General features: G+C 38.3%; 1 protein-coding gene across 7 annotated transcripts in view; it reads left to right on the forward strand.

Annotated features, from left to right (window-relative positions):
* The window catches only part of LOC136858074 (sentrin-specific protease 1), a 322570-nt gene that overhangs the window by 244893 nt on the left and 63440 nt on the right, over nucleotides 1–14237 (forward strand). For all 7 annotated transcript variants that reach the window (XM_067137329.2, XM_067137330.2, XM_068225408.1 and 4 more), the window contains one exon: nucleotides 3380–3517. In XM_067137329.2, coding sequence (XP_066993430.1) covers nucleotides 3380–3517 — 138 coding nt within the window. The remainder of the gene's footprint in view (nucleotides 1–3379; nucleotides 3518–14237) is intronic.

Below are 14237 nucleotides of genomic sequence, written 5' to 3' on the forward strand. Positions count from 1 at the left end.
CAAAAACAAAAATACATGTTTCTTTATTTTTAAAGGTGATTCCAAATACAAATTTTCGGTACATGTTACGTTTCTTGAGATATAATACTGTAAATATACTCATTTTAAGTTTTTGAGATATATGTATCGTCATAAAAAAAATTCAACCCATTTTCTGTCCTTTTCACACCTTAAGTTAAATGGATTTTCCAAAAACAGTAAGAAAAGATGTTACTTTACTTTTAAAGGAGGTACCAAATACCAATTTTCACTTCTGAAACTTTTGTATTTTTGAGATATAAGTATTCCCATTAAAAGATTCGACCACTTCTTCAGTCCTTTTCAGCCCCCACCCCTTAAGTGTATTTTCCGAAAACAAATACGTGTTTCATTTTAAAGATGATCTCAAATAGCAATTTTTAAGTCTATAACATGTTAAGTTTTTGAGATATACTAATTTCAAAAATTCACCTAATTTTCACTTCTTTTAACGCCCTTAAGTGGATTCTTTGAAAACGAAAAATGTGCGTTTCTTTATTATTAAAGGCGATTCCAAATACCAATTTTTCATCTTGAGTTTTGAGATATACTAATTTTAAAAATTTTCTCCTATTTCCACTTCTTTTCACCCCCCTTTTTTTGTGTTGATTTTCTGAAAACAAAAAACATGTGTTTCTTTGTTTTTAAAGGAGTTTCCATGCACCAAATTTCACATTCGTAACATCTTCAGTTTTTGAGATATAAGGATCCTCATAAAAAGGATTCAACCCCTTTTTCACTTATTATTTCCCCCCTTAAGTGGATTTTCCTAAAACAAAAAAATGTGTGTTTCTTTGTTTTTAATGGAGATTCCAAATACCAATTTTGACGTCTTTAAACTTAAATTTTTGAGATATAGATATACTGTTTAAAAATTCACCCTTTTTTCACCCCCTTAATGATGGAATATCCAAAAATCCTTCCTTTTGAGCACCTACCATGTAATATAAATGTATCCTCAAAATTTAATTTCTTTATGTTCAGTAGTTTCGGCTCAGCAATGATGAATCAGTCAGTCAGGGCATGTTGTTTTATATATATATATAGATAAATAGCATTGCGCTTCTCATAATCGTGCGGGCACCTGATGCAATATATTAATCTGTGCATTTACTAAGTAATGGCATCTAAGTGCATGAGTGATTCTGATATGTTTTTGACATGATTCACATGTGTCGAGCCTGTGTTTGTACTATTTTCGGAAGGCTTATTAGAGACCAATCGTCTTACATACATCCTGTAAGGGAATAGAGATGTGTAATTTTCAACCTTGTAGCAATAGTCAGGTTTTGAGACAATAAGTCTTGTAATATATACCATAGTACTCCTGTATTGTTTGAAGTTGTAGTGGCAGTGTTCTTAATTGTTATTAGAAGTGTTATTGAATTCAGTGTGTGATTATGGGGAAGCCGTCATATGTACAAAGCTAAAGAATCGGAGCGAGTGACTTGGTGTCGTGCGGTTAGGGGCGCGCTGCTGTTAGCTTGCATTCCGGAGATAGTGGTTCGAACCTCACAGGCAGAAGCCCTGAAGATGGTTTTCCGTAGTTTCCCATTTTCACACCTGACAAATGTAACGGCTCTAACTTAATTAAGGCTACTTCCTTCCCTCTCCCCGCCCTTTCCTATCCCATTGTCGCCATAAGACCTATTTGTGTCGGTGCGAGGTAAAGCTAATTGTACAATGTCGAGATAAGGAAAATTTTGAAGCATTTGTGCACCCAGTGGCTTTCTGTGGGCAAACGTTTATCCAGGTTGTTGGAACAGTGGCCGCCTTTGTCCATTCTGCTCAATTATGAAGTGAAGTCTGGTAAGACAGGTCAGCTTAGAAGTCTCGAAATTTACCGTATTCCAAAGATGAAACAAACATCGGTAGAGGGTACTGCCCCTTCAAGAAAAAAACCATTGAATCACCTGTCCCATGTACTTCTTCACCCAAAACAATTAAACGGGATTCCTTCATTAAGTGCAGTCTGTCTCGTGAAGAAAGGATTTTTATTCCTTTGCCTTTTTTATCTAATGTTATGATAAATCAAATTTAATTTTGCAGTCAAGTGTGCCTCACATGCATTTACTGCAAGATCTGATGTTGCACACATTAAGGAATTTGATATTAAAATTTGTACAACCTTCAGTGGTTAAATCCTCCTCTCTTTTGGAAGTCGATTACCACAGCAGGGGAAACCAGAAGAATAATTGTGACTTGGTCATTGGTAGTTGCACTTCCCAATTCATAAAGCATCTGAAGCATGGCGAGAAAGAGGAATTTTTCTCATCAGTTCAAATGTACTTCACTGATAGATTCATTCGTTTTATTCTTGGTATTTCAACAATCCCTCACAGTAACGCTGAATGTGAAAGGATATTTAGTCAGGTGACTAAAACACGAACACAGTTCAAGTCATCTATTGGTGATGAAAACTTAGAGAGGTTGTTGACAGTAAAATCAAGGCTACATGGCAACTGCTTTCAACAAACCTTGGACAGAGGTTTTCTCGGACAGGCAAAATCTGCCATTGCTGCTTCTTTTAATCAATGAAAAAAATTTACTGATGAAGAAGTTTCTGTAAATCAGTAAGATGGAAGGAAGGTAGGCCTACCATACCACACATGTTCTTATAAATTTTCCGTTGTTGTATACGAGTAATTAGGTATCACTGAGTATGAATACATATGAGAGTAAATTATTTGTGGATTTTTATTCCACTCAGTTTTCGTGGAAATATGTGTTAATTTAAATGTGGACTTGACAACATGATGCATTGAGCTTGCTAGGATAATGTATGTATTGTTCAAGACATGTAGAATAAGCAGTTTTGATCTTCATATCAAAATCTCCTGATTGTTGCTATTGTAAATTTGGCAGATATGTTGGAGGCAGAACGTTGAGCAGTGCTATTTCGTGTGACTGGTGTATTGTGACCACATGTAAAGCCCCCCCATCAAGAATTATTTCAATAATAGTTGAGAGAGTGACAATCCTTGGACATAACTCAAACTTTACTTCTCTTATGTACATATTATGAGCCTGTGATATGAACTTTACCCTATTTCACAAAGTACCTGTGCAAGTATTAAATTGAGCGTATAGTCCTGAACAAGAGAACTTCTGTCATATTACACATTGCAGCATATACCACCTTTGAAATATAACATTTCTAATCTTGTAAGATGTTACTTTAACATATATATTTAAAATATTTTATCTATCAGTATAAGTACACTTTTAGAATATTTTATTTTTTATATATTTGCCAATAATTGAGAACAAAACCTGTACTTATATAAAATAAACATTGTTAACTTGTATAGGTGGAACTTTTCTGTAATTTAACAAGGTTATTATTTTACTTGTTTTTCAGATTGATATATTTTCATATGATATGCTAATAATCCCAGTACATCTTGGTGTTCATTGGTGTATGGCTGCTGTAGATTTCAGAAAAAAATCAATTCGATACTATGATAGTATGGGTGCTCCCAACAGGACTTGTCTTGAGGTAAGTCTGGCTGAACCACTTTATTTGTTATTTCAATTTAATTGGTATGTACTGAACACAACCTAATTTGTTGAAAGTTTGTTTTGAATAATATATTTGTTATTCTAGTAGTTCTGAACCAGTCAATATACTTACATCAGGTAAATCAGCTGCCCCTACCAATATTTTGTTCTGCAGCTCAACAAACATGTAAGATCATCATGAAGCTGATGTTTCTCTGCTAACATCCCATGTTGTAGTAATGCACTATAAGCATATCATGCAAACTATTCTGAACACTATTATCGTTTCCACCATGTGACTATAGACCAGGGGTTACCAAATGGCGGCCCGCATGTGGCTCGCGAAGCCATTTAATGAGGCCCGCGAGAGCATTTTAATAAATAATGTGAAGAATAGTTACAAGATAATATTTTATAAGTCGTTCAAAATGTATTAATTTTTATATTCATTATAGACCCAAGTCCAAACTAGTTCATTCTTTAATATTATTTCCTCCTTTTAAAAATTCACTTGATATGATTGGATTATTTTTCATTTAAAAAATTAAAATCCAAATTTCAGATAATGATTTGTTTTTACGTCCCTCTAACTACTTTTGATGTTTTTCGGAGATGCCGAGGTGCCGGAATTTTGTTGCACAGGAGTTCTTTTTACGTGCCAGTAAATCAATCGACACGAGGCTGACGTATTTGAGCACCTTCGGAATGATATAACATCGAACCTACCAACTTCAAAAGGCCAGCACCCCAACCATCTGAGCCACTCAACCCGGCTTCAAATTTCACTCTTTTATGCAATTGTAAAATAACCTTTTACATAAGTAATTAAAATTGTCAAACCTTTATTTCAATTGAATCATGCATATTATATTTTTTTAATAGTACTTCTGTAGGCCTACTATATGCAGAATTTTACGAAACTGGCCTATTATTCAAGTGCGGCCCGCGAACATGACTAAGGTTTCCAATATGGCCCTCGAGTCCTTAAAAATTGGAAACCCCTGCTATAAACTATTCAAGAAATGTACATCAGTCTACCATGTGACTATGTTAAGATGCCATGCCAATTGACCAGGTATACCAAAATGTGAAATGAACCCTTAAAACTATAATACAGTGACTCGGAGAATGTGCGAATCAGCAAACTGGAGGACTAACTTGCTCTAAGGCATTCTTAATACAAGTCTCACTCACAGCTGTGTTGTAGTGCATGTGGTCAAACAATAGCCTACCAATTAGTGGAACATAGTACTTATAGTCAGAATTCTACATCATACAGAAAATGTATGCGTACGTATGAAAATTCAATGCTTAAACATACGTTAGCAGTTAAATGACAATATTATTGTTTTTGTGTACTGCACACAGTGCACTGCTATACAGTCAGAATTAAGTCACTTCAGTCTTTCACCATGTATTCCACGGATGAATACATTGACATGCTCCTTATCTGTAGGAAAGCAAGATAAAATTCTTTGCAGTCCCTACATCTGTATCAAGAAACATATTCAGGCAAGCGACATCTGATTGCAAAGACTTTCCGCAGTGTTGAAAGGTGTAGGGGTACTTCAGACGATACCACCTGTCCAGGAAAAGACTGTAATGTGTGATGAGAATGAGGAGGCTGTTCTGGACACAGCTCGCAATAACCCACACGAGTACAGAAAGTGAATATCAGCCAAGCTGCCTTACTACGGATACTGCATGGCCATAAATATCACCCCCTACCTTCTACAGCTAAGTGTCGAGCTCTAGGGGTGGGATTTTGAAGCTCGAATGAATTTCTGTCAATGGCTGTTAGGAAATTTGGGAAATGATGCAGCATTCATGCAAAAAATTCTGCTCTCAGACAAATTGCGATTCCGCAATAATGGTACTGTCAACCGCCACAATATGCACTATTGGAGTGCTGACAATCCCCATTGGCTGCAACAGGTAGCCTGTTGAGTACATTGGGAAGTGAATGTATGATGTGGAATCTTACTGGATCGTATTTCATTAAGGGTCATTTAACAGCTGCATGGTACCTGCACTTCGTGCTATGAATTCTCACTTCTGGAGGAAATGCCATTTGAAGAGCGTTTAACTATGTGGTTTCAACAGGATGGATCTTCACCGCTTTGGATGTTAGCCATCCATAACCATCTGAATGAGAACCATCCACAAAAATGGGTAGGAAGACGAGGAGCAGTTTTTTGGCCCACTGTCAGGTCTCCGAATTTAACATCATTAAGACTTCTTCGTGTGAGGGCATTTGAAACAGTTTTCACCCTGGAGCCAGAAAATCCCGAGCTCCTTCGATAACTCTTCGCCAAAACCTGTTGATCAATAACACCAAGTATGCTACAGTGCATTAGAATATCCATTCAGCAGCATGCCCAAATGTGCATAAGCCAAGCAGGTCATCGCTTCAAGCACTTGTTTACGTAAGTAATAATTGTTGGTGCAGTTTGCTTTCACCTCATTCCCTTCCCATCTTCATCCAACCCTGATGACATATTGGCCCTGCTTAATGGCTGCATACACTTTCATTCATAAAATAGGATATTTTATATACTCTTAAGATATGGTAAAAACTAAATAAATCAAAAATAAGGGTATCCCTGCCCAGACCCAAACCTGTCACGTGTAAGAATGGCACCTCCTAGCGTTGGGCTTGTTCTTACCCTCTACGATATACTGCACTGCGGCACAAAGCATGTAGATGCAGCTCATGTAGTAGTTTTAACACTGTTGTATTGTGCATTTTGTATTTCAGACATTTTATTTACATACCAGATAATTTAGAGTGTACACTTGTGGTTTCTAGTTTTTAATAATAATATGGCATAACAGCTTCCTATTTTTGTGAAGGCCGTAAATACTGAATTAGCTAAAATGTCCACCTCTACTCATCAGCCATTAAAGTTATTGACATTCTGTTTTCACCTTCGTTAATCTTATTAAGGAGCTCATAATTGAACTTGCAGTACTTTACCAGGGTGTTAATATCTGCTGACATAGTTTTGTTTTCTTGAATAGAAATACTATACCCTATTTTCTACAGCTAGCTTCAAATCTACAATCGTTACAAATCCTGTGCTGTGATTATTTTGAAAATTGGGCAAGTACTTCTCAAGAAAATGGAATATATTTAAACATGCTTCATTTTCCAGCCATAGGTTGTCCAGTTCAGTTGAATGACAAACTAGTGTGGCCAGCCAAAAGACACTCTACCTATGATATGACCTCTTGATGTACAGTGTTCGTTCACCTTCTCCTGACAGCTAGGCATCTGTGTCTGTAAATACATGATGATAAATTGTTTGGATTAATCTATCATATTGTCGTATATAACAGGCACATGAAAAGCAAATATGCGATGGCTTCTGAAAATACCAAAGGAGTAAACTTACATGGGCAGCATATCCAATGCATTTGATTTGCAGATGACATAACAATTGTAGCAGTCTCTGAGAAAGAGTTGTCTAAGATGTTGAATGTATTGTCATCAGCATTGTCAGATTCACGCTTATACATTAATGTCAAGAAGGCCAAGATATTAGTTGTGAGTAAACATCCTGAACGAATTCACACCAACATTAAGCTTAATGACAAGATAGTGGAACAAGTCAACAGTTTCCCTTATCTAGGAAGCCTGTTCTCCAATGACAACACGTCAAGCAAAGAGATCAAAAGGTGAATAGCACTTGCCAAACAGTCATTTAGTAATAAGAGAAATCTTTTAATCAGTGCAAATTTAGATTTTGAAATTAGGAAGAAATTAGTGATTTCTTTTGTATGGAGTGTGCTATTGTATGGCTGTGAATTTTGGACAGTCGGAGATCAGGATTGGAAACGACTGGAAGCGTTTGAAATGTGGGTCTGGAGACGAATGCTAAGGATTAAATGTTTTGAAAAGAGAACAAACAAAAGCGTTCTCAAAGAAATTCAAGGGAAGAGAGAACTGATTTTAATGATACAAAGAAGAGGAGCTAAATTCACTGACCACATCTTGCGACACAACACCTTTCTTACCACAATGTGCTGGAAGGAAAAATCACGGGGAAGAGAGGCCAAGGAAAAAATTCCTTCAAGACTTAGCACAGTCTCCATTATGGCTCTTATTATGAAATGAGGAGCTAAGGACAGGAAAGAATGGTTGCATAGATGAGGCATTGCCTTCAGACACTGATGATGATAATGATGATGGCTTCTGAGGAATAATATTGTCCATACATGACATTAAACCACACAGGACCTACCGAGCTGGATGCGTGGTTCGGGCCGCCTAACTGTTAGCTTGCATTTAGAAGATGGTAGGTTTGAACACGCACCATCCGGAGCCGTTTCCTGTTTTCAAGTTCAGAAGGTGCTGGGGCTGTATCTTAATTAAGGTGACAGTTGCTTCCATCCTATTCCTGACCATTTGCTATCCCACCATCACCAAAAATCTATCTGAGTTTGTGCAAAGAACACTAGCAAAAAATGAAAAAGAAATCCCACAAGACTGATGTCAGAAAGAACATCCACCTGTCAACTGGGCCAAATCAACACGACACAGATTGCACCACATTCGTATCAGGGTGTGAGAAAAGCAGTAGAGAAAGAAGAGTAAGAAACAAAACAGAAGGCCTAGTATAGGAGACATTGGTTTACGTTACACTGAGAATGTTTAAAAGTAATGGTGGTGGAAGTGATTATTGTTTTAAGAGGAAGTATAACTGGGCAACAACCTCCCCTCCCTATTAACACTAATCAGAAGGGGAAAAGAAGGAAGAATGAACAAAAGAAAGAGGCCAGCTATGAAGGCTGTAAAATTGAAAGACTTCTGAGGCTTCACAAACCTCGTACGACCTAGGTAGGGAAAGAATAAGAGTTGACCAGGGGAAGTCAGATAGAAAACCCAACCTTCACCTGTTACATATGGCCATATTAAAGATGTTAAATCATACAATTTATCATAGTAAGTTTATAGGAACAGTAGTTATTAGGTGAAGGAGCTCTGTACATCAGCAGCTCATGTTGTATGTAACATGTCTTTCGGTTGGCTGTTGGTGATTCAGTCAAACAGGATAGTCTACATCTGACAAATTAGTGTTTGAACACATTCCATTTTCTCAAAGTACTTGTCCAGTTTTCAAATTAATCACAGTGTTCAATTTGTAATGACTAAGGTGGGTTTTTTTTTTTTTTCCAAGTTGCTTTACGTCGTACTGACATACATAGGTCTTAAGGCACGATAGGACAGGAAAAGGCTAGGAGTGGGAAGGAAGCAGCCGTGGCCTTAATTAAGGTACACCGGGCGAGTTGGCCGTGCGCTTAGAGGCGCGCGGCTGTGAGCTTGGGAGATAGTAGGTTCGAATCCCACTATCGGCAGCCCTGAAAATGGTTTTCCGTGGTTTCCCATTTTCACACCAGGCAAATGCTGGGGCTGAACCTTAATTAAGGTCACGGCCGCTTCCTTCCAACTCCTAGGCCTTTCCTATCCCATCGTCGCCATAAGACCTATCTGTGTCGGTGCGACATAAAGCCCCTAGCAAAAAAAAAAACAGCCCGAGCATTTGCCTGGTGTGAAAATGGGAAACTATCTTCAGGGCTGCCGTTAGCGGGGTTCGAACTCACTATCTCCCAAATACTGGATACTGGCCACACTTAAGCGACTGCAGCTATCGAGCTCAGTGACTAAAATTTTAGGCTAGGTGTAGAAATGAGGGTAGTTCTACCAAAAATGAACCAAGTCGGCACTGTTATTTCAGTAGATATTGACATCCTGGAAAAGTACTGCAAGTTCAGTTATGAGCCTGTGGTAACAGAATGCCAATATCTTTAACAGTTCACAAGTACTTAGTGGCCATCGTAGACATATGATGAATAACCTTGCATGCGTGCATACATACGTACACTGTACAGGGTTAATCATCTGGAATTACTACCATGAACATTTCTGAAACAAGATGTGCAATTAATGCGCTGTTTTCACACAACGGAAGAACAGTTGCTCAAAAAGAAAATGAGTGCTTGGTATTGTACCGTATAAGTTTCTCGCAGATACACTTATCTTGGAAACTGCTGAATCTCTTGACATGTTTGTTGTGGGTATCCACAGTGTTTGTATCAGCATGGGAGTTGAATTATATTCTGAAAATATTTAAAATTAGAAATCTGATGAAATGTTAAATTCAAGGAACAATCAATACCACGCCCTCATTCCCCTTTTTTGTGAATATATATACAGGGGTACGCAAATGCAGCCAATATAGCAATTCCAACAGTGCTTAAAAAGTGGTTTTTGACCACTAAGTTCATGTTCTTTGAATGGAACGATGTCTATTAACACAAATAAAATAAGAGACTATTAGAATGGCTTTTGTTGCAGGTCTTAGTGCAAATTTTTGTCATTTCTACATGGAGTGTTGTCTGCTCTAGTTGACCAACCACTACTAGGGTATGTGTGGCTCCCTAAAGTTGTTTGTCCTCTAATAGTTTACATTGCAACTTTCTCGTCAGTAATTTGTGATACTGCATGGAAGGAAGACGTACAAAAATGCTGTCGTGATCCTAGTGTGTGGTGAATGTAGAAAGAATGCCATGCTTTTGTGCAGTGTGTACACCAGGGCCTCTCAGGGTGCATGCGCGTGGTGCATGCACTGTGCACGGTGCAAAAGACGACTTCGCTTGGTTGACCAGAGTGCAGACCCCCCACTCCTCTCTCCCTACACCTGTCTCCCCGTTCGGCCTGTCTCCGCGTTCCTCACCTTCACTGCTGTTTCTCCCCCACTGCGAAATGTTTACGTGTGGTGAGCGGAGACGCACAGTTGTATGGGACAAGGTTACCAGTGTTATTAAAAAAATTAAAAAAGTGAATTAGAAATACACATACATGTTTGAGAGGAATGTAAACATAATTTTAAAAAAATGCAGAACCTGCAACCAAAATGAAAATGCTACAGTACTGGAACAAACCTCATTTGTGGATATAGAATGCTCTTCTTCAAGCTGTTTCAACTTCCTTAATTCTTTCTCTCTGACGTCTCCTATGATTTCACAATAATTTTCCGAATGTAGTCTGTTGTAGTGTCTTTCAATAGACGATTTTCTTACGCACGTAATTATCGTCCCACAGATTAAGCATTTGGCATTATCATCACGACAAACAAACAAAAAAAAAAAAAAACCGAAAGTTCCCAGTCCGATTGAAATGGACTTTCGGAAGTCTTTGCTTTCTTCGAAACAGGTTGCTCCATTATTATGTTGTAGTCGTGTGCTTATCTATTTCACTGATAAACACGTCGTCTACCATCAAACGCTTCGTCGCTCACACCATCCGAGTCAAGCCGAGTTGAGGCGAAGCGTACCGATGCACAGTGCACAGAGCCTATGCACCTCGCTCTGCACGCGTGAGAGTTTGGACGTTTGAGAGGCCCTGGTGTACACTGAGAGATATTCTGATAGGCCTCACTCATCTCGACACCTGTTTGCAAATCTTGTTAATCAGCTACGTGAAACGGGAAGTGTTACACCTCAAAAACAATCAGGTTACTGGAGAAGAGGGTGAAGTTAATGCATACCTACCAACTTTCCTGATTTAGGTCGTCGACTCCCGACTTTCGACTGTTTTTCCTGCCTCCCGATTATTATTTCTCCTGATTTTAGTTTATTTTTTGGTGAACTTCAAACATTTGTTTTCGAATCCCGCCATTTCAGCTTTTTATACGCCAGTAGCCGGAAATCCTTCGCACATTGGCCGCTTTCAAACGAAATATCGACGTTTATTAATGGGATAAATGTGCACGAATGTGCGATGATTATTGAAACCTGTATATCGCGACGCGTATTGTCAATCTCTCCTTCTCGCGTGCTATGTTCATGTATGTTCACATCAATCTATAATACCAATATAAATGGTCCATTGTTGGACATTATAAATTTTCCAGCTAACTCATTCCTGGTTGCCAGCGTTTCGCCCTCGTGTGTTAGGCTGGGCTCATCAGTTGGTACCTAGCACACCTACCAAGACGCATGGCTAGTGCATCAATTTTTAGTAGTGAGACAGAGTGTCTCATAGTGCATTGGCACTGCCGGTGGCTACAATTGGCCTACGCAGTGGCCTCCACGGTATGCACTAGCCATGCGTCTTGGTAGGTGTGCTAGGTACCAACTGATGAGCCCAGCCTAGCACACGAGGGCGAAACGCTGGCAACCAGGAATGAGTTAGCTGGAAAATTTATAATGTCCAATAATGGACCATTTATATTGGTATTATAAATTTACTCATTCGGAACAAATATTACAGATTCCCTATGGGAATCAACATCTGTATCATATCAATCTAGTCGATTCTAGAGTCTAGTCGCGAGCTATGGAGTCTTTTTTAGTAATTTAGTGACAGATTTTCAATGATAATGACTAGTGACTTTTCTTGAGATTGTAGGAGCCATTTGGAGACAATTCAGACTAATTTTAATTTATCTCAATGTAAATAAAATGAGAGTGTCTGTACATTGCCCAGAATTTAAAAGAATGATATTTCTGTACCGGTCGTGTGTGGAAGGTAAAATTATACTCCGGTCGTGACCACAGTAAAAAGGAGAAAAGCACGTTTTAATTTTCCGTAATTTCTGTCTGTATATCTGTATGTATGTACGTACGCCCTTCACAAGAACACTGCTGAAGAGAATTTAATGAAAATCGGTATGTAAAATCGGGGAATAAGTCGCTACAATCTAGGCCATAAATAATACTATTCACGCTGAGTGAAATGGTAGTTTAGGGAAAGGCCTAAAATGTAATTCTCAAATATTTATTTTATTACTAGCAAATGTACCCGTGCTTCGCTACGATGTTCTATATTGTATGCGGATATTGAAGTAAATTACTGTACATGCAGTGAATAAGATTTTTTTATTCCATGTCTCTTAGCGTTATCCGAGAAACAGCATAGGGAGGTCCACATACGTTGCTTCTAATGTAAAGAGCAAGTTGCGTAGTTGTGATGGTAATGGCAGGTCCACTTACCTACTGCCATTCGCAATCGATTTCGAAATTTTCATAATGATGGCAGGCCCCATTTCCTACTTCCAGGCAGATAACAATCGAGGAATTTTTATTATAATGGCAGGCACCTTCCCTACAGCCAGTCAAAATTCGAGTTGTGCTGTTATCAATGTAATGACAGGCCCCTTTTCTTAATGCCAGTCAGCTTACTGCCACTCACACCGATTTGGTGAGTTTCCATTATAATAGCAGGCCATTATGTCTAACGTCAAGCATATTTTAGATGGGTAAATTTGTTTATAATGGCGAGCATCCTAGCCTATTACCAAACACAATCGGGTAAAAAAGTTTTGAAAAAATTTGCATGTTCCCTAGCCTTCTGCCAGTATATCGAGAAGGAAAATATTCATTATAATGGTACACAGGAGTTGGAGAAAGACCCCATTCATACTGCCAGTTTAAGTCGATGTGGGGAGTACTGATTACAGTAGCAGACGCCATCCTGCTGGGAGTCATTATCGATTTGTAGAGTGTTAATTACAAAGGCACGCACACCCTTTCGGTATCACTACAAATCAACTTCAATGAATAAATATAGACAGACATACGAAAGTGTTCATTTTTACCTTCATTTGAAGATTAACTGCTCTAAAAGATTCATCATATCGAGAAAAGGATTGTACGCCTAGGATAAGACGCCATATATAAGGGTCTAAATGGCTGGTCCTATGATATGTTCTTGTATCTCATCTATTTATGGGTAAGATTGAGTGAGAAAGGTTGAATACGGTGAAATTTTGGTAAGGTTTTCGCACAGTGAATTACTTTTCGGACACATATGACAGCTACAAACATAGAATTTGGTACACATATAGCTACTGAGTGGGCCAAGGTTCACGTAGAAGTTGATGATCCTATCTTTCGGATAAGTGAATCAAACTACCAATTATACGTGTAAAAAGTGTACAAAATATGTACAATCCAGAAATAGAGCCAAATTTAACATATAAGGGATAGAGATACGACAAAAAGTCATAGGACGAAAGTTGTGGATCACTCCAAATTGAACAGTGAATGTGCTATCCGTTTTGTGATACGACTTACCGTTTAGCCACCAAATAACTCAAAAGGAAGGTCTGCACCGTCTTCAAAACTGCCTCCATATTTCAATATTTTTGGGGGCTAAAAAATAAACATTTTAAATATCCTCGTAATTTTTCCATCGGTTGCAGGCTAAAAGCTGTAATTTTGCTAAATTTCAATTTTCTAGCTCGTCTGGCAGATTATGCCGCCATCTTGATATGGGGGAGGGGATTAAAAATTAGGACTTTCAGGAAACTTTTAAGCCCATGAAACCTATAGGTTATCGTTCAGGATAAATATAACCGACTGCATTCTTATGCTGAGCCCCAAATTTGATACTCCCAGCGAGGCCTTTCAAGGTATTTTGAAAATTTTCTATTTTTCTAATGATCCTGAAGTCCAAGTTTCAAGTTTCTAGGATGCCTGGAAGTGCCTCATTAAGTCACGTCTACTTCAATTTTTATACCTTTACATATATACAGTACAGTATACTACGTATATAGATCGTTCCAAACCGACTTCCATTTATTAATATAGGTTATATTTAACCCCCTTCCCTAGGGGTTCTACGGGCGTCTTGCCCCCACAGTATATTTTCCAGATAGTAGGTAATATTTGTACGCCTCCCACCCCAAAGTGGGCCGAACTTGTACTTTAAA

This window comes from Anabrus simplex, chromosome 1, assembly GCF_040414725.1.
Source record: "Anabrus simplex isolate iqAnaSimp1 chromosome 1, ASM4041472v1, whole genome shotgun sequence".
NCBI lineage: Eukaryota > Metazoa > Arthropoda > Insecta > Orthoptera > Tettigoniidae > Anabrus > Anabrus simplex.